Raw genomic sequence first — 12,433 nt, 5'->3', positions numbered from 1 at the left:
GCACAGGAAGAGAATGCTTGATGGGGCCAGGAGGCCGGCAGAGACAGGATAGGGCATGATGAGGATCTTTATCTGGAGGGCTCGGAGCAAGGGAGGATTCATTTGTACTTTCTAAATCTTTTTCTAAAAAAATAAAACACAGACATAAAAAAAATTATGACACAGTGAATTATTATAAGGCAATCAGCCTTGTAACCACAAGGTAGACCAAGAAAGAGAAACCCAGAAGCCATCATGCACCCCTTATATTTATTTTTTTAAGTTTATTTATTTTGAGAGTGAGAGAGAGGGAAGGAGAGAGAGTGAGCACAAGTGGGGGAGGGGCAGAGAGAAGGAGAGACAGAATCCCAAGAAGGCTCTGTGCCGTCACCATCAGTGCAGAGCCCGAGGTGGGACTCGAACCCAGGAACCATGAGATCATGACCTGGGCTGAGATCAAGAGTCAGACACTTAACCGACTGAGCCACCCAGGCACCCTCCTCGTGCACTCCTTTTAATTACAATGCTTTCCTCCTTCCAACAGTAACCACTATCTTGAGTATTATACTAATCACTTCCTTGCGTTTCTTTTGGTTTTCCACACAAATGTACATCCACAGACATTATAATGATGAAATCACGGAATTTAACATACTTGATGGATTTCAATCCACTGACGCCCTTATCCTTATTGAGCTCAAATTGTACTGCTATTGGTTGGTGATAACCTTGTCCAAGTTCTTTTTGACATATCTTTGATAGTTTCCTTGTTATCTTATGTCAAAATATTCCGGGATTATCTAGTATATTTCCTGTCTCAGACCCAGAATCAGCCATTTCTCTACGAAGCACTTTTCTTTCCTTCCCGGATCCTTGGGGTTCAAAGTCCTTTGGCTTCAACACTATTTTGTTTGAGAGATGAGGGAAGTTTGGATCCTCCTACTTCTCTACCGTGTTGGCCCCTCCCCCAAAGCCCTTCTCTTAATAGGAAAAATTATTTCAATAAAAGGATACTCAGTATTATTAGGTTGTTCATTGTTTCTAGTCCTTTTCAGTGGACAGAGTTACATTACATTCACTTCCTTGCACTTATAGATCTATAAATATAGGTGTATACATATGGAATGCAGAAGAAATCAAGGAGTCAAGAATCACTTTAACTTTTTGACCTGAGACTTTCGAAGACCAGCTTTGCCATTTATTGAGGTGAGGAAAACTGCAGGAAAAGCAGGTTTGGAGAAGGTAATGCAAATTTGGTTTGGACATGTTACATTTGAGAGGACTCTGAAGCCTACAAGTAGAAGTGCCAAGGAGGCAGTTGGATAGAAGAACCAGGAATTCAAGCAGAGAAGTCAGAGCTGGGGATAAACCTGAGCGTTATCAGCATGTAAGTGATGTTAAAGCTATTAGACCAGGGAAGTCAATTATATGATTGTGATTTTCATGCGATTTAGTGAAGAGAACAACAACCAAAAAAGAAAGAAAAGGAAAAAGAAAAGAAAAGAAAAGAAAAGAAAAGAAAAGAAAAGAAAAGAAAAAGAAAAAACGAAGACAGTTTTAATAAAAAGCAAAATGAAACATGAGCATTTTCCTTCTTCTTGGAATGGTAATAACATACCTGGTGAGCAACTTCTGTTCTCACTGAATCCAGGAAGCCCTGATCAGTCGGATAAAGAGCACAGGCAAACATAAAATCCTGCCATACCTATCAAATCAAATAAAAGGCAATGAAGCACTTCCATAAATTTTATTACACTGAAAGAAATTCTTCATTTAGAACTTTGGGAATTACCCTTCAGGCAAATGAAAAATCAAGTTAGGCTGATGAGTGGGATCATTTGAGCAATACTGCGATTCAAGCAGTGGGAAAGTCTCTTGTAGACCGCACGACCTTCCAGAATTGCACAAAACTGGGGGGGTGGGAATCTGAGAGGAGAAAGTGTTAAGTAGGGAGAAAAGAAAGTGAAGAGAGGGGTATTCAACTCAGGAAACAGTGAGCGTGTTGAGAGGAATATGAAATTCAAAAAAGAACCTTCCCCCTGCCCCTCCACACTGCAATACTCTAATTTTCACTGGGAATTTGATATCGAGAGATGGACCAGACTGTTAAGAAACAGTCTTTGTTTATAAAGGAATTAACTTTTCATGGCCAAAAGGATTGCTACATGGACATTTTCATAATGAAACCACATAAGTTCATTTCTAGGGAGGTTGTTATGACGCGGTGGTTAAAAGCACAGGCCCCAAACCAGTCAACCTGAGTCACAACCTTGATTTCAGGTTATTTAACCTCTCCTCCACGTGTCAGTTTCCTTATCGGTTGTTGGGGATGGAGAACAACAGAAATTACTTCATAGGATAGACATGAATATGAAATAAAATAATAAATGCAGACCACTGAGAACAATGCTTGACATTCAATAAATATGATAGAATATTGTCATATTATGACCATCAGTATTTTCAATATTATTATAATTACTATTCCTCTCTGGAGTGCTTTCTCTGTTAGACCTGTAATACTAGAACTAAAAGAATGTATTTCCTTTGCTTAACCCTCACCAATGCAAAACATCCTTGGGATACTTAAATACAATATGAAACATAGCTTTTCTTCATTTATTATTTTTCTTCTCTATAGGTCTTGCTGGATCTCCTTAAAGTAAAACATTTTAATAGATTTAATCATACCCTCATATCACAAAGAAAATTACAAATATATAAATATATAGAATGTCTACCACTTAAAAATAATTACATAATTATGATATTCGCCATCAGCTATGGTTCAGGTCTTTCAAGATGCCATTTATTCCTCTACAAAAAGTGGAATATCATTTCCAGCTCTGAGAAAAGAAGGAACGAGCAATATCACCCACTTAGAACACAGGAGGTCAAAGTGAGGATACACTAACATATCAACCAATAAAATGCTGTCAGCTACCCACCATTATTCCCAGTTCATCACAGAGTCGATAGAATTCATCTTGCTCATATATTCCTCCTCCCCAAACCCGGAGAGTATTCATGTTAGCATCCACAGCAGACTGCAAAAGGAGCCGTAGCCTATAGAAGAAATTTTAAAAAACAAATGTTAATTTGGAAATCTGGGGGTGTTAAAAAAAATATTTTAAAAAACGCATCCTGGTTGATAAATACATTTCAAACCTCTGTTAGAAAAACACATTTTGAAATTTTGATGGTTTGGATACAGTGCTAAGTGGAGAAAGTGGAAATTATATACACATTAACTGTAACCACAAAAGCAAATCTAGAAAAATTATGGGCTATACCTTTTCTCTGCCTTCTAAATTAACAGTTATTATTATACTGTTTTTAAAATAGTTGTAAAATCTTAGAAAGTATGAGCTAATTTTATATAACCATTGCAAATTATAAGACAAAAATCAAATTTTGCATATTAGTTCCTGGCATGCCTTTTTTTTTAAGGTTATTTATTTGGAGAGAGAACACAAGCAGGGAAGGGAGAGAGGTGGAGGGGGGTGGGGTGAAGAGGGAATCCCAAGCAGGCTCTGTGCTGTCAGAGTGGGGCTCCATCTCACAAACCATGAGATCATGACCTGAGCCAAAACCAACAGTCGGACGCCCAAACGAGCCACCCAGGCATCCCAGTACCTAGCTTACTTTTATCTCGTTTTTTCAATTCTTCGAGTCCATATCTTCCTCAACTTATGATGTGATTATATCCCAATTAGCCCATCATAAGTTGAAAGTATTGTTAATTAGAAAATGAATTCAATACACCTTAACCTGTTGAACATCCTAGCTTAGCCTAACCTACCTTAGATGTGCTCAGAACACGTACATTAGCCTACAGTTGGGCAAAATCATCTAACACATAGACTAGTTTAGAATAAAGTACTAAATATTTCCTGTAATTTACTGAATACTATAGTCAACGTGAAAAACCAATGGTTACATGGGAACAGAAGGATCGTGAGTTGATCACCCTCAGTGTCATGTGGCTGACTGGGAGCTGAGGCCGCCACCACGGCCCAGGATCATGAGAGATTACTGTTGGACAGATCACTTGCCCAGGAATAGATCCAAATTTAAAATTCAAAGTATAATTTCTACTGAATGTGTATTACTCTTACACCATGGTAAAGTCAAAAAATCATGCTGAACCATCATAAGTAGGGCACCTGCTATGCTTCTTTCTCTAGTAAGTTTCCTTTCTCATCTTTCCAATTCCTATTCACATGAGCCACAGGAAAATCTAGCAATTAACAGCTACTTTGAGAACATCTACCTGCATTTCCAGAACAGAGCCCAGGGAGGAACCAAGAAGCCCAATAACTGGCTGACCAACGACCCAGAGCATTGTGCTTCAGCAAAGGCATCCATGGGCAGGTTCACTAATTGGCGTAGCTATGGTGAACAGCCACTGCCAAAGCCAGCTAGGAGAGGAACTTTGAAAAGCAAAAGAGGCAGTAAATTATCTGTGTCTATGTCTGGAGAATAATTTCACTTTCATATGAAATTCAAGACGATATACACAGCTCATTTTTGTTTGTTTGCTTGTTTTAACTCTTTTTTTCTTTTTTAAGTTTATATTTAAATTCCAGTTAGGTAACATACAGTGTAATATTAGTTTCAGGAGTAGAATTTTGTGATTCATCACTTAATACAACACCCAGTGCTCATCACAAGTGCCCTCTTTAATACCCGTCACCCATTTAACCCATCTCCCACCCACTTCCCTCCATCAACCCTCAGTTTGTTCTCTATAGTTAAGAGTCTGTTTTATGCTTTGCCTCTTTTTTCCCCTCCACTTTCATCCATTTTGTTTCTCAAATTCCACATATGCATGAAATCATACAGTATTGTCTCTGACTGACTTATTTTGCTTAGCAACATATACTCTAGTTCCATCCACGTCATTTCAACTGGCAAGACTTCATTCTTTTTATGGCTCCTTAATATTCCATTATATATATGTACACATACACATACACACACACACACACACACACACACACACACACACACACTTCTTTATCCATTCATCAGTCCATGGACATTTGGGCTCTTTCCATTATTTGGCTATTGTCGATAGTGCTGCCATAAACATTGGGGTGCATGTTTCCCCTTCGAATCAGTATTTTTGTATCCTTTGGGTAAATACCTAGTAGTGCAACTGCTGGGTCATAGGGTAGTTCTAGTTTTAACTTTTTGAGGAACCTCCACACTGTTTTCCAGAGTGGCTGCACCAGTTTGCATTCCTACCAGCAGTGTAAGAGGGTTCCCGTTTCTCTGCATCATCGCCAACACTTGTTGTTTCCCATGTTCTTAATTTTAGCCATTCTGACTGGTGTGAGGTAATATCTCATCATAGTTTTGATTTGTATTTCCCTGATGATGAGTGACTTTGAGCATTTTTTCATGTGTCTGTTGGCCATCTGTATGTCTTCTTTGAAAAAGTGTCTATTCACGTCTTCTGCCCATTTCTTAACTGGATTATTTGTTTTTTCAGTGTTGAGTGTGAGGAGTTGAGTTTGATGGCAGATTTTGGATACTAACCCTTTATCGGATATCTCATGTGCAAATATCTTCTCCAATTCCAAAGGTTGCCTTTTAGTTTTGCTGATTGTTTCCTTCACTGTGCAGAAATTTCTTATATTGATGAAGTCACAATAGTTCATTTTTGCTTTTGTTTCCCTTTCCTCCAGAGATGTGTCTAGTAAGAAGTTGCTATGGCCAAGGTCAAAGAGATTGCTGCCTGACTTCTCTAGGATTTTAATGGTTTCTTGTCTCACATTTAGGTCTTTCATCCATTTTGAATTTGTTTATTTTAGTGTGTGCTATAAGAAAGTGGTCCAGTTTCATTCTTTTCTACATTGCTGTCCAGTTTTCTCAACATCATTGGTTGAAGGGACTGTCTTTTTTCCATTGGATATTCTTTCCCACTTTGTCAAGGATTAGTTGATCATACAGTCGTGAGTCCATTTCTGGGCTTTCTTTTTCTTTTTTCTTTTTGTATACATTTTTATTGAAATTCTAGTTAGTTAACATACAGTGTCTTGTTAGTTTCAGGTTTATGATATAGTGATTCAGCACTTAAGTACAATACCCTGGGGCTCCTGGGTGGCTCAGTCAGCTAAACATCTGACTTCAGGTCAGGTCATGATCTCACATTTCTTGATTTCAAAAATAAATAAACATTTTTTTTTCAACGTTTTTTATTTATTTTTGGGACAGAGAGAGACACAGCATGAACGGGGGAGGGGCAGAGAGAGAGGGAGACACAGAATCGGAAACAGGCTCCAGGCTCCGAGCCATCAGCCCAGAGCCTGACGCAGGGCTCGAACTCACGGACCGCGAGATCGTGACCTGGCTGAAGTCGGACGCTTAACCGACTGCGCCACCCAGGCGCCCCAAAAATAAATAAACATTTAAAAAAATTTAATTATAAAAAAAGTACAACACCCTGTGCCCATCACAAGTGCCCTCTCTAATACCCATCAACTATTTAATCCGTGAATCCACCCACCTCTCCTCTGGTAACCAACCATCAGTTTGTTCTCTATAGTTGAGAGTCTGATTCTAGGTTTGCCTTTCTCTATCTTTTTATTTTTATTTTTTTTCTTGTTTCAAGTTTTTATTTAAACTCTAGTTGGCTAACATATAAAAGAATATTGGTTTCAGTAATAGAATTTAGTGATTCATCACTTATATATAGCACCAATGCTCATCCCAACAAGTGCCCTCCTTAACATCCCTCATCCATCCAGCCCATCCTCCTCCCCTCCAGCAACCCTCAGTTTGTTCTCTATAGTTAAGAGTCTGTCTTACAGTTTGCCTCTCTCTCTCTCTCTCTCTCTCTCTCTCTCTTTTTACACAGTTTAAAGTAAAAGCAAATTACTACAATTTTTGGCAAATTCTAAACACCGAATAATACGCTACAATGCATATCTATCCATATGTAAGTAAGTTAGATGTGTTTATTCTCACTTCACAAAGTTCATTTTTACTATCACAAAGCTTATAATCACAATCAGGAAATATTTTCTTGTAAAGTGCTCTTCTCAAAGCTTCAGATAAACACTTTACATTTTTTTTCTAGATTTAAATTTGTAAAGTTTTTAATGTTCTTTTTATTAAGGTAAAAGTAAAAGAATATGCAAAGAGCTCAGAATGAAGAGGTAAATATGGGTTTCCATTTTTTAAAAAGAATGCACAGAAATATTTAAGGTTTTTGTTTTTTTAAAAAAAGCCAAACTTAATCATTTTTTTTCCAGGAACTAACTATCCAAAATGTGCACGAGACACTTTCTTGTTCCTCCAGAGGAAATATATAATAGTTTTTTAAAAATTGGATGGTTTCAGCAGTCTCTAGTAGTTTAGCTGTTAAGACTATCTATAGCTCATGAGAGTTGAATATATGATTTAAAAATCCTTTCCGTTCTAAAGTTTCCACCATCCCAGAATTCTGTCTTTTCTCTGAGTTCCTTTCACTGGAACCAAAGAAAGTAAAAAATGAGTAACTCTTTAGCTTTGTGGGACCGTTAATAAAAAGAAAAAGAAGAAACAAAAAAACAATAACTTACAAGTCAGAGGTTACTCGATCCTGGAATGAATCTGCTGGGATCCAGTTTGAGCCTTTCAGAAATATGGGCAATCCATTAATTTTGAAGTAGAAACTCAGACCTTGAGACCCTTCAATGGACTCTTCTATAAGTTCCACTGTCCTAAAATAAACCTATTATGAACAAAATTAAATACTCAATATCAAATTGAAAACATAAGCAAAAGAGGATTTTGGAGGGTTTTTTATGTTGATTTTATTCTTGAAAGAAAGAGAGAGAGTGGGAGCAGGGGAGGGGCACAGAGAGGGAGACACAGAATCTGAAGGAGGCTCCAGGCTCTGAGTTGTCAGCACAGAGCCTGACGCTGGGTTTGAACTCACCAATCATGAGATCATGACCTGAGCTGAAGCTGGATGCTTAACCCACTGAGCTACACAGGAGCCCCAAAAGAGATTTTTTTTGAAAAGGAAAGCAAACTTTTGAACAATTTACATGAAAATAATTTAATGTTAATTTCCTATTTGCTACGAGGCACTTAATGTGGAAATGCACATTTCAGAGAATATATATATATATATATATATATATATATATATATAAAATAAATTATCACCAGATTCTGTAAATCTTTTAATAGAAAAAATATAGAAACTATTAAAGAGGAAATACATTCTAGTCTTCCTCATGAAATAAGCACTTGTAATTATATCAAAAGAAATATAAACAAAAACATATTTCACAAAAATGGGGGAGGAAATCCCACCAGTTAAACTGATGCATCTTTGATTGAAAAACACATTCTCAAGCACCTGAGCATCTGACTTCGGCTCAGGTCATGATCTCGTGGTTCATGGTTTCGAGCCCCACATGGGGCCCACTGCTGTCAGCACAAGGCCCGCTTTAGATCTTCTGTCCCCCTCTCTCTCTGCCCCTTCCCTGCTTGTGTGCTCTCTCTCAAAAATAATAAATAAATCTTTAAAAAAAATTTTTTAAAAAGAAAGAAAAACACATTCTCATTTCAGTGTTGTTAAAATGTGTCCAAATGTGCATCTTAGAATCAAAGACATTCAGCACAAGGTATTTCACAATTTAACAACTTTCCAATCTTAATGGCACATTAGTGCACATTAGTAGTGATTTGTTAAAGGGCAATGTAATTGTAACTAATTATCACATTAAACCCAATGTTTGAGAGAGCTCTGGAGATGCGCAGTTCCAACCAGAAGAAGGAACAGGAACACACCCTGCAATGTTATAACTGCTATGTGAGAGGAAGCTGAGACCTTTGTCCCTGTGACACTTTAGCCAGGTTTTCCCATAGTTAAGCTGGAGCAGTAAGACCCTAGATAGGGAAGGTTGATGTTCTCATCCAAATCTTCATTCCTTCCAGTCATAAACTGGATCAAGGAATGAGGAATTTGATTCTACACCAACAAAGTCTAGCCTTGAACCAAGATTGTGTATTTCCTCTCTAATTTTAATTAATTAATTAATTTCATGAAATAAAAGTGCCCACCATTCTTCCACTTTCTTACCCTTGCCATTATTAATATGACATGACAAACTGATAAGAGTTAACTTTATGAGAAGACACAGAATAAGTCTTGGCTGAGGAAGATCTTGATGTGGAATTACCAATACCTGCTTTAGGGTTGCAAAATGTAAAAAGTGTACGATGATTTTCACAGGTAATTTTTAACATAGATCCAAACATCTAGAACAGTAGTTCTTTCAGTGTGGCCAGGGACAAGGGGATCCCCGGGCATCCTGCAGGGGGTCCTTGTGTTCAAAACGATCTTTTAAATAAATTTTAATTGAAACTCATTTTAGAGTTCAATGTTTTATTTTATTCTAAAAAATTATTTATAATATACTTTTTCTTAAGGATGAATTGAGATTAGACAGGAGAGTGTCTTTTTGTTGTGCCCTAAAATGTGCAGATAGCACAACCAGAAGTTAACAGATTAAAAGTTTACACCAGCAGAGCTGTTTGGTATTTTTCTAGCCAGAGGTGTATTTACTGTAACTGACAGAAGACAGAAACACATTTTTTTAAATGTTTATTTATTTTGAGAGAGAGAAAGAGTGACAGTATGAATAGGGGAGGGGCAGAGAGAGAGAGAGAGAGAGAGAATCCTAAGTAGGCTCTGTGTTGTCAGTGCAGAGCCCCACGTGGGGCTCAAACTCATGAACCATGAGATCGTGACCTGAGCCAAAATGAAGAGTTGGACACTTAACCGACTGAGTCACCCAGGCACCCCAACAGAAACACTTTTGAACAACTCTCCTCTTCTATATGACAAAATGATTTTCAGTAATAATAATGAAATGAAATAGTGATAATATCCAAAAAAGAAATGCAGATACTAAAAGTTTTCTTTTATTTAACTTTATATGAACAATCATGCCATTTTTAAATAAAATAAATATTAGAGTATAAAAAGGGAAAAGTAATGGATTCATGTATTTGATTATGTTAATGTGTTAAAAAAAAAGTAAATAATGTATCTGTATATTGGTTCATTATAGAAATGAATAATATTTGCTATTTTGAATCTTAACTTCTAAACATGTCAAGAACTTTGTCAAAATTGATCTTCTTTGTATGTATATGTTTTATAAAGACTATAGCCAGATTTGTCAATCTATCCTTGCATAGTTGATAGAAAAACACCTTTTCTAATTTAATTTAGAAATATGTTTTCTTTTTTTAATTTTTAAATTATTACTATTTTTTTTTATTTGAGAGAGAGAGAGAGAGCACAAGTGGGGAAGAGGGGCAGAGGAGGAGGAGGAGAGAGAGAGAGAGAGAGAGAGAGAGAGAGAGAGAGAGAGAGAATTTTAAGCAGTCTCCACACTCGGTGTGGAGCCCAAAACAGGTCTCAATTCCAAAACTCCTGGGATCATGAACCGAGCCAATATCAAGAGTCAGATGCTCAGCCAACTGAGCCACCCAAGCACCCCTAGAAACATGTTTTTTCAAATGAAGCCCAAAATATACAAATATTTTGGGAAAGTATTAGACATAAAGGCAAGTTTGACAGAGATTCATAAAAGTTCCATTTCTCATTAAATCCCAAAAAATGCAGTAGTACCCATGCCTTTGTTTATTTAGATCCACTCAAAGTGTTTACAAATGCTTCTGGAGTGAAAAATTTCCACATCCCAAGTATGTCTTCTGAAAGTAAAAGAATTAGAGAGAATGGCTGAATGATAGTGAACACAGACATTATTTGATCCATGGCTTTAGAACAACTGTCCAGTTCTTGGTGAAAATGATTGGGCTAGGGGCACCTGGGTGGCTCAGTCCGTTAAGGGTCCGACTTCAGCTCATCTCGCAGTTCGTGAGCTCAAGCCCTGCGTCAGGCTCTGTGCTGACAGCTCAGAGCCTGGAGCCTGCTTCAGATTCTGTGTCTCCTTCTCTCTGCCCCTTCCCTGCTCTCTCTCTCTCCTCTCTCTCTCTCTCTCTCTCCCTCTTTCTCTCAAAAATAAACATTAAAAAAAATTTTTTTTAAAGAAAAGAAAATGATTGGGCTATTCAACATTGTTATTTTGCTTTGTAAGACTAGAATCTTTTGTTGTTCCTCTTGACACTCTTCTTCAGAATTTGATTTTTTTTTCTATGTAAATGTTCATTTCCTTTCATTTTTTTGTTGCATAGTAAATAGGATTTGCCTTTCTGTGCACTCCAAAGAAAAGTTTGAAAGCTTGGTATTTCACTGTACGTTGTTCAAGGCAGATTCTGGCTATCTGAAAATATGTTTGTATCTGATTAACCTCATCTAAACTTCTATATGGGGGTGGGGGGGTGGGGGGGGTGGAGATGACTGAAAAGGGAAAAACTGCGGTAGCCAAGAACATAATCTGAGCTGATTCTCATTTGTCCACATTTCTTTGTGTCACACAGTACTTCCAAGTTGAGATCAACTTTTCAAAATTTACTGTGCCCTAGCTTCATAATGAGCATTCCATCTTGTCTAGGAAAGACTTTCTGTAGCTTTTTCCAACAATGAGGTGAGATTAAAAAGAATGAATAAAATTTTTCCAAAGTTCCAGAAAACATCACACATGAAGAAATCTTTCCAAAAAAGAAAATTCCACAAGGTTGAAAGAATGATTTCCAGAAGACAGAAATAAAATCTGAGATCAATCTATTTGATTTTTGTATGAATTCCGCCGTGAATACTGGCCAGATATGCAGCACTCTTATTTTGCTGACCACAACGGAGGTTTATGAAACAACCATCCACTTGTTTCAAGATACCTTCTGTGAGTTCAGCTGCAGTCTTTCCAGAAATAGAAGAAGGACTTCTTTTTTTTTTTTTTTTTTTTTTCAACGTTTTTTATTTATTTTTGGGACAGAGAGAGACAGAGCATGAACGGGGGAGGGGCAGAGAGAGGGAGACACAGAATCGGAAACAGGCTCCAGGCTCTGAGCCATCAGCCCAGAGCCTGACGCGGGGCTCGAACTCACGGACCGCGAGATCGTGACCTGGCTGAAGTCGGACGCTTAACCGACTGCGCCACCCAGGCGCCCCGAAGAAGGACTTCTTTACTTCAACTCTTACCACCTTTTACACAGCAAATCTGATTACCTGACATATTTAATTTCTATGAAACATCTGAAGTGATATCAACAAAGAAATCCAAGGTATGTGGGGTTTTTGTTTAATATCTGCCACAACTAAAGCACACCACTGGTGTCATGTTTCACTTTGATTCTTTCTTTAATTTTAAAACAATTAACAACAAATCAAGAATTTCAATTCCAGAGACATTAAGATTAGTAAAATATTTCATATATGAATTCAAATATGCACTTACCGAACAAAATATTACATACTGCACATCACAGTTCACACTGTCCTCTAAGTTTTTTTTTAACATAGGTTATTTTTTTAGAG

The 12,433-nt window shown here is 37.4% G+C and overlaps 1 protein-coding gene across 3 annotated transcripts in view; it reads right to left on the bottom strand.

Annotated features, from left to right (window-relative positions):
• The window catches only part of MANBA (mannosidase beta), a 113,377-nt gene that overhangs the window by 41,293 nt on the left and 59,651 nt on the right, over positions 1-12,433 (bottom strand). For all 3 annotated transcript variants that reach the window (XM_019416035.2, XM_019416027.2, XM_019416053.2), the window contains exons 8-10: positions 7,551-7,702; positions 2,928-3,045; positions 1,598-1,684 (exon numbers count right to left, since the gene is read on the bottom strand). In XM_019416035.2, the coding sequence (XP_019271580.2) occupies positions 1,598-1,684; positions 2,928-3,045; positions 7,551-7,702 (357 nt within the window). The remainder of the gene's footprint in view (positions 1-1,597; positions 1,685-2,927; positions 3,046-7,550; positions 7,703-12,433) is intronic.

Source organism: Panthera pardus, unplaced genomic scaffold (genome assembly GCF_024362965.1).
Source record: "Panthera pardus isolate Hobbes unplaced genomic scaffold, ASM2436296v1 HiC_scaffold_13, whole genome shotgun sequence".
NCBI lineage: Eukaryota > Metazoa > Chordata > Mammalia > Carnivora > Felidae > Panthera > Panthera pardus.
Note: the sequence above shows the minus strand (reverse complement) of the source record. Positions and strands in the feature narration are given on the sequence as shown.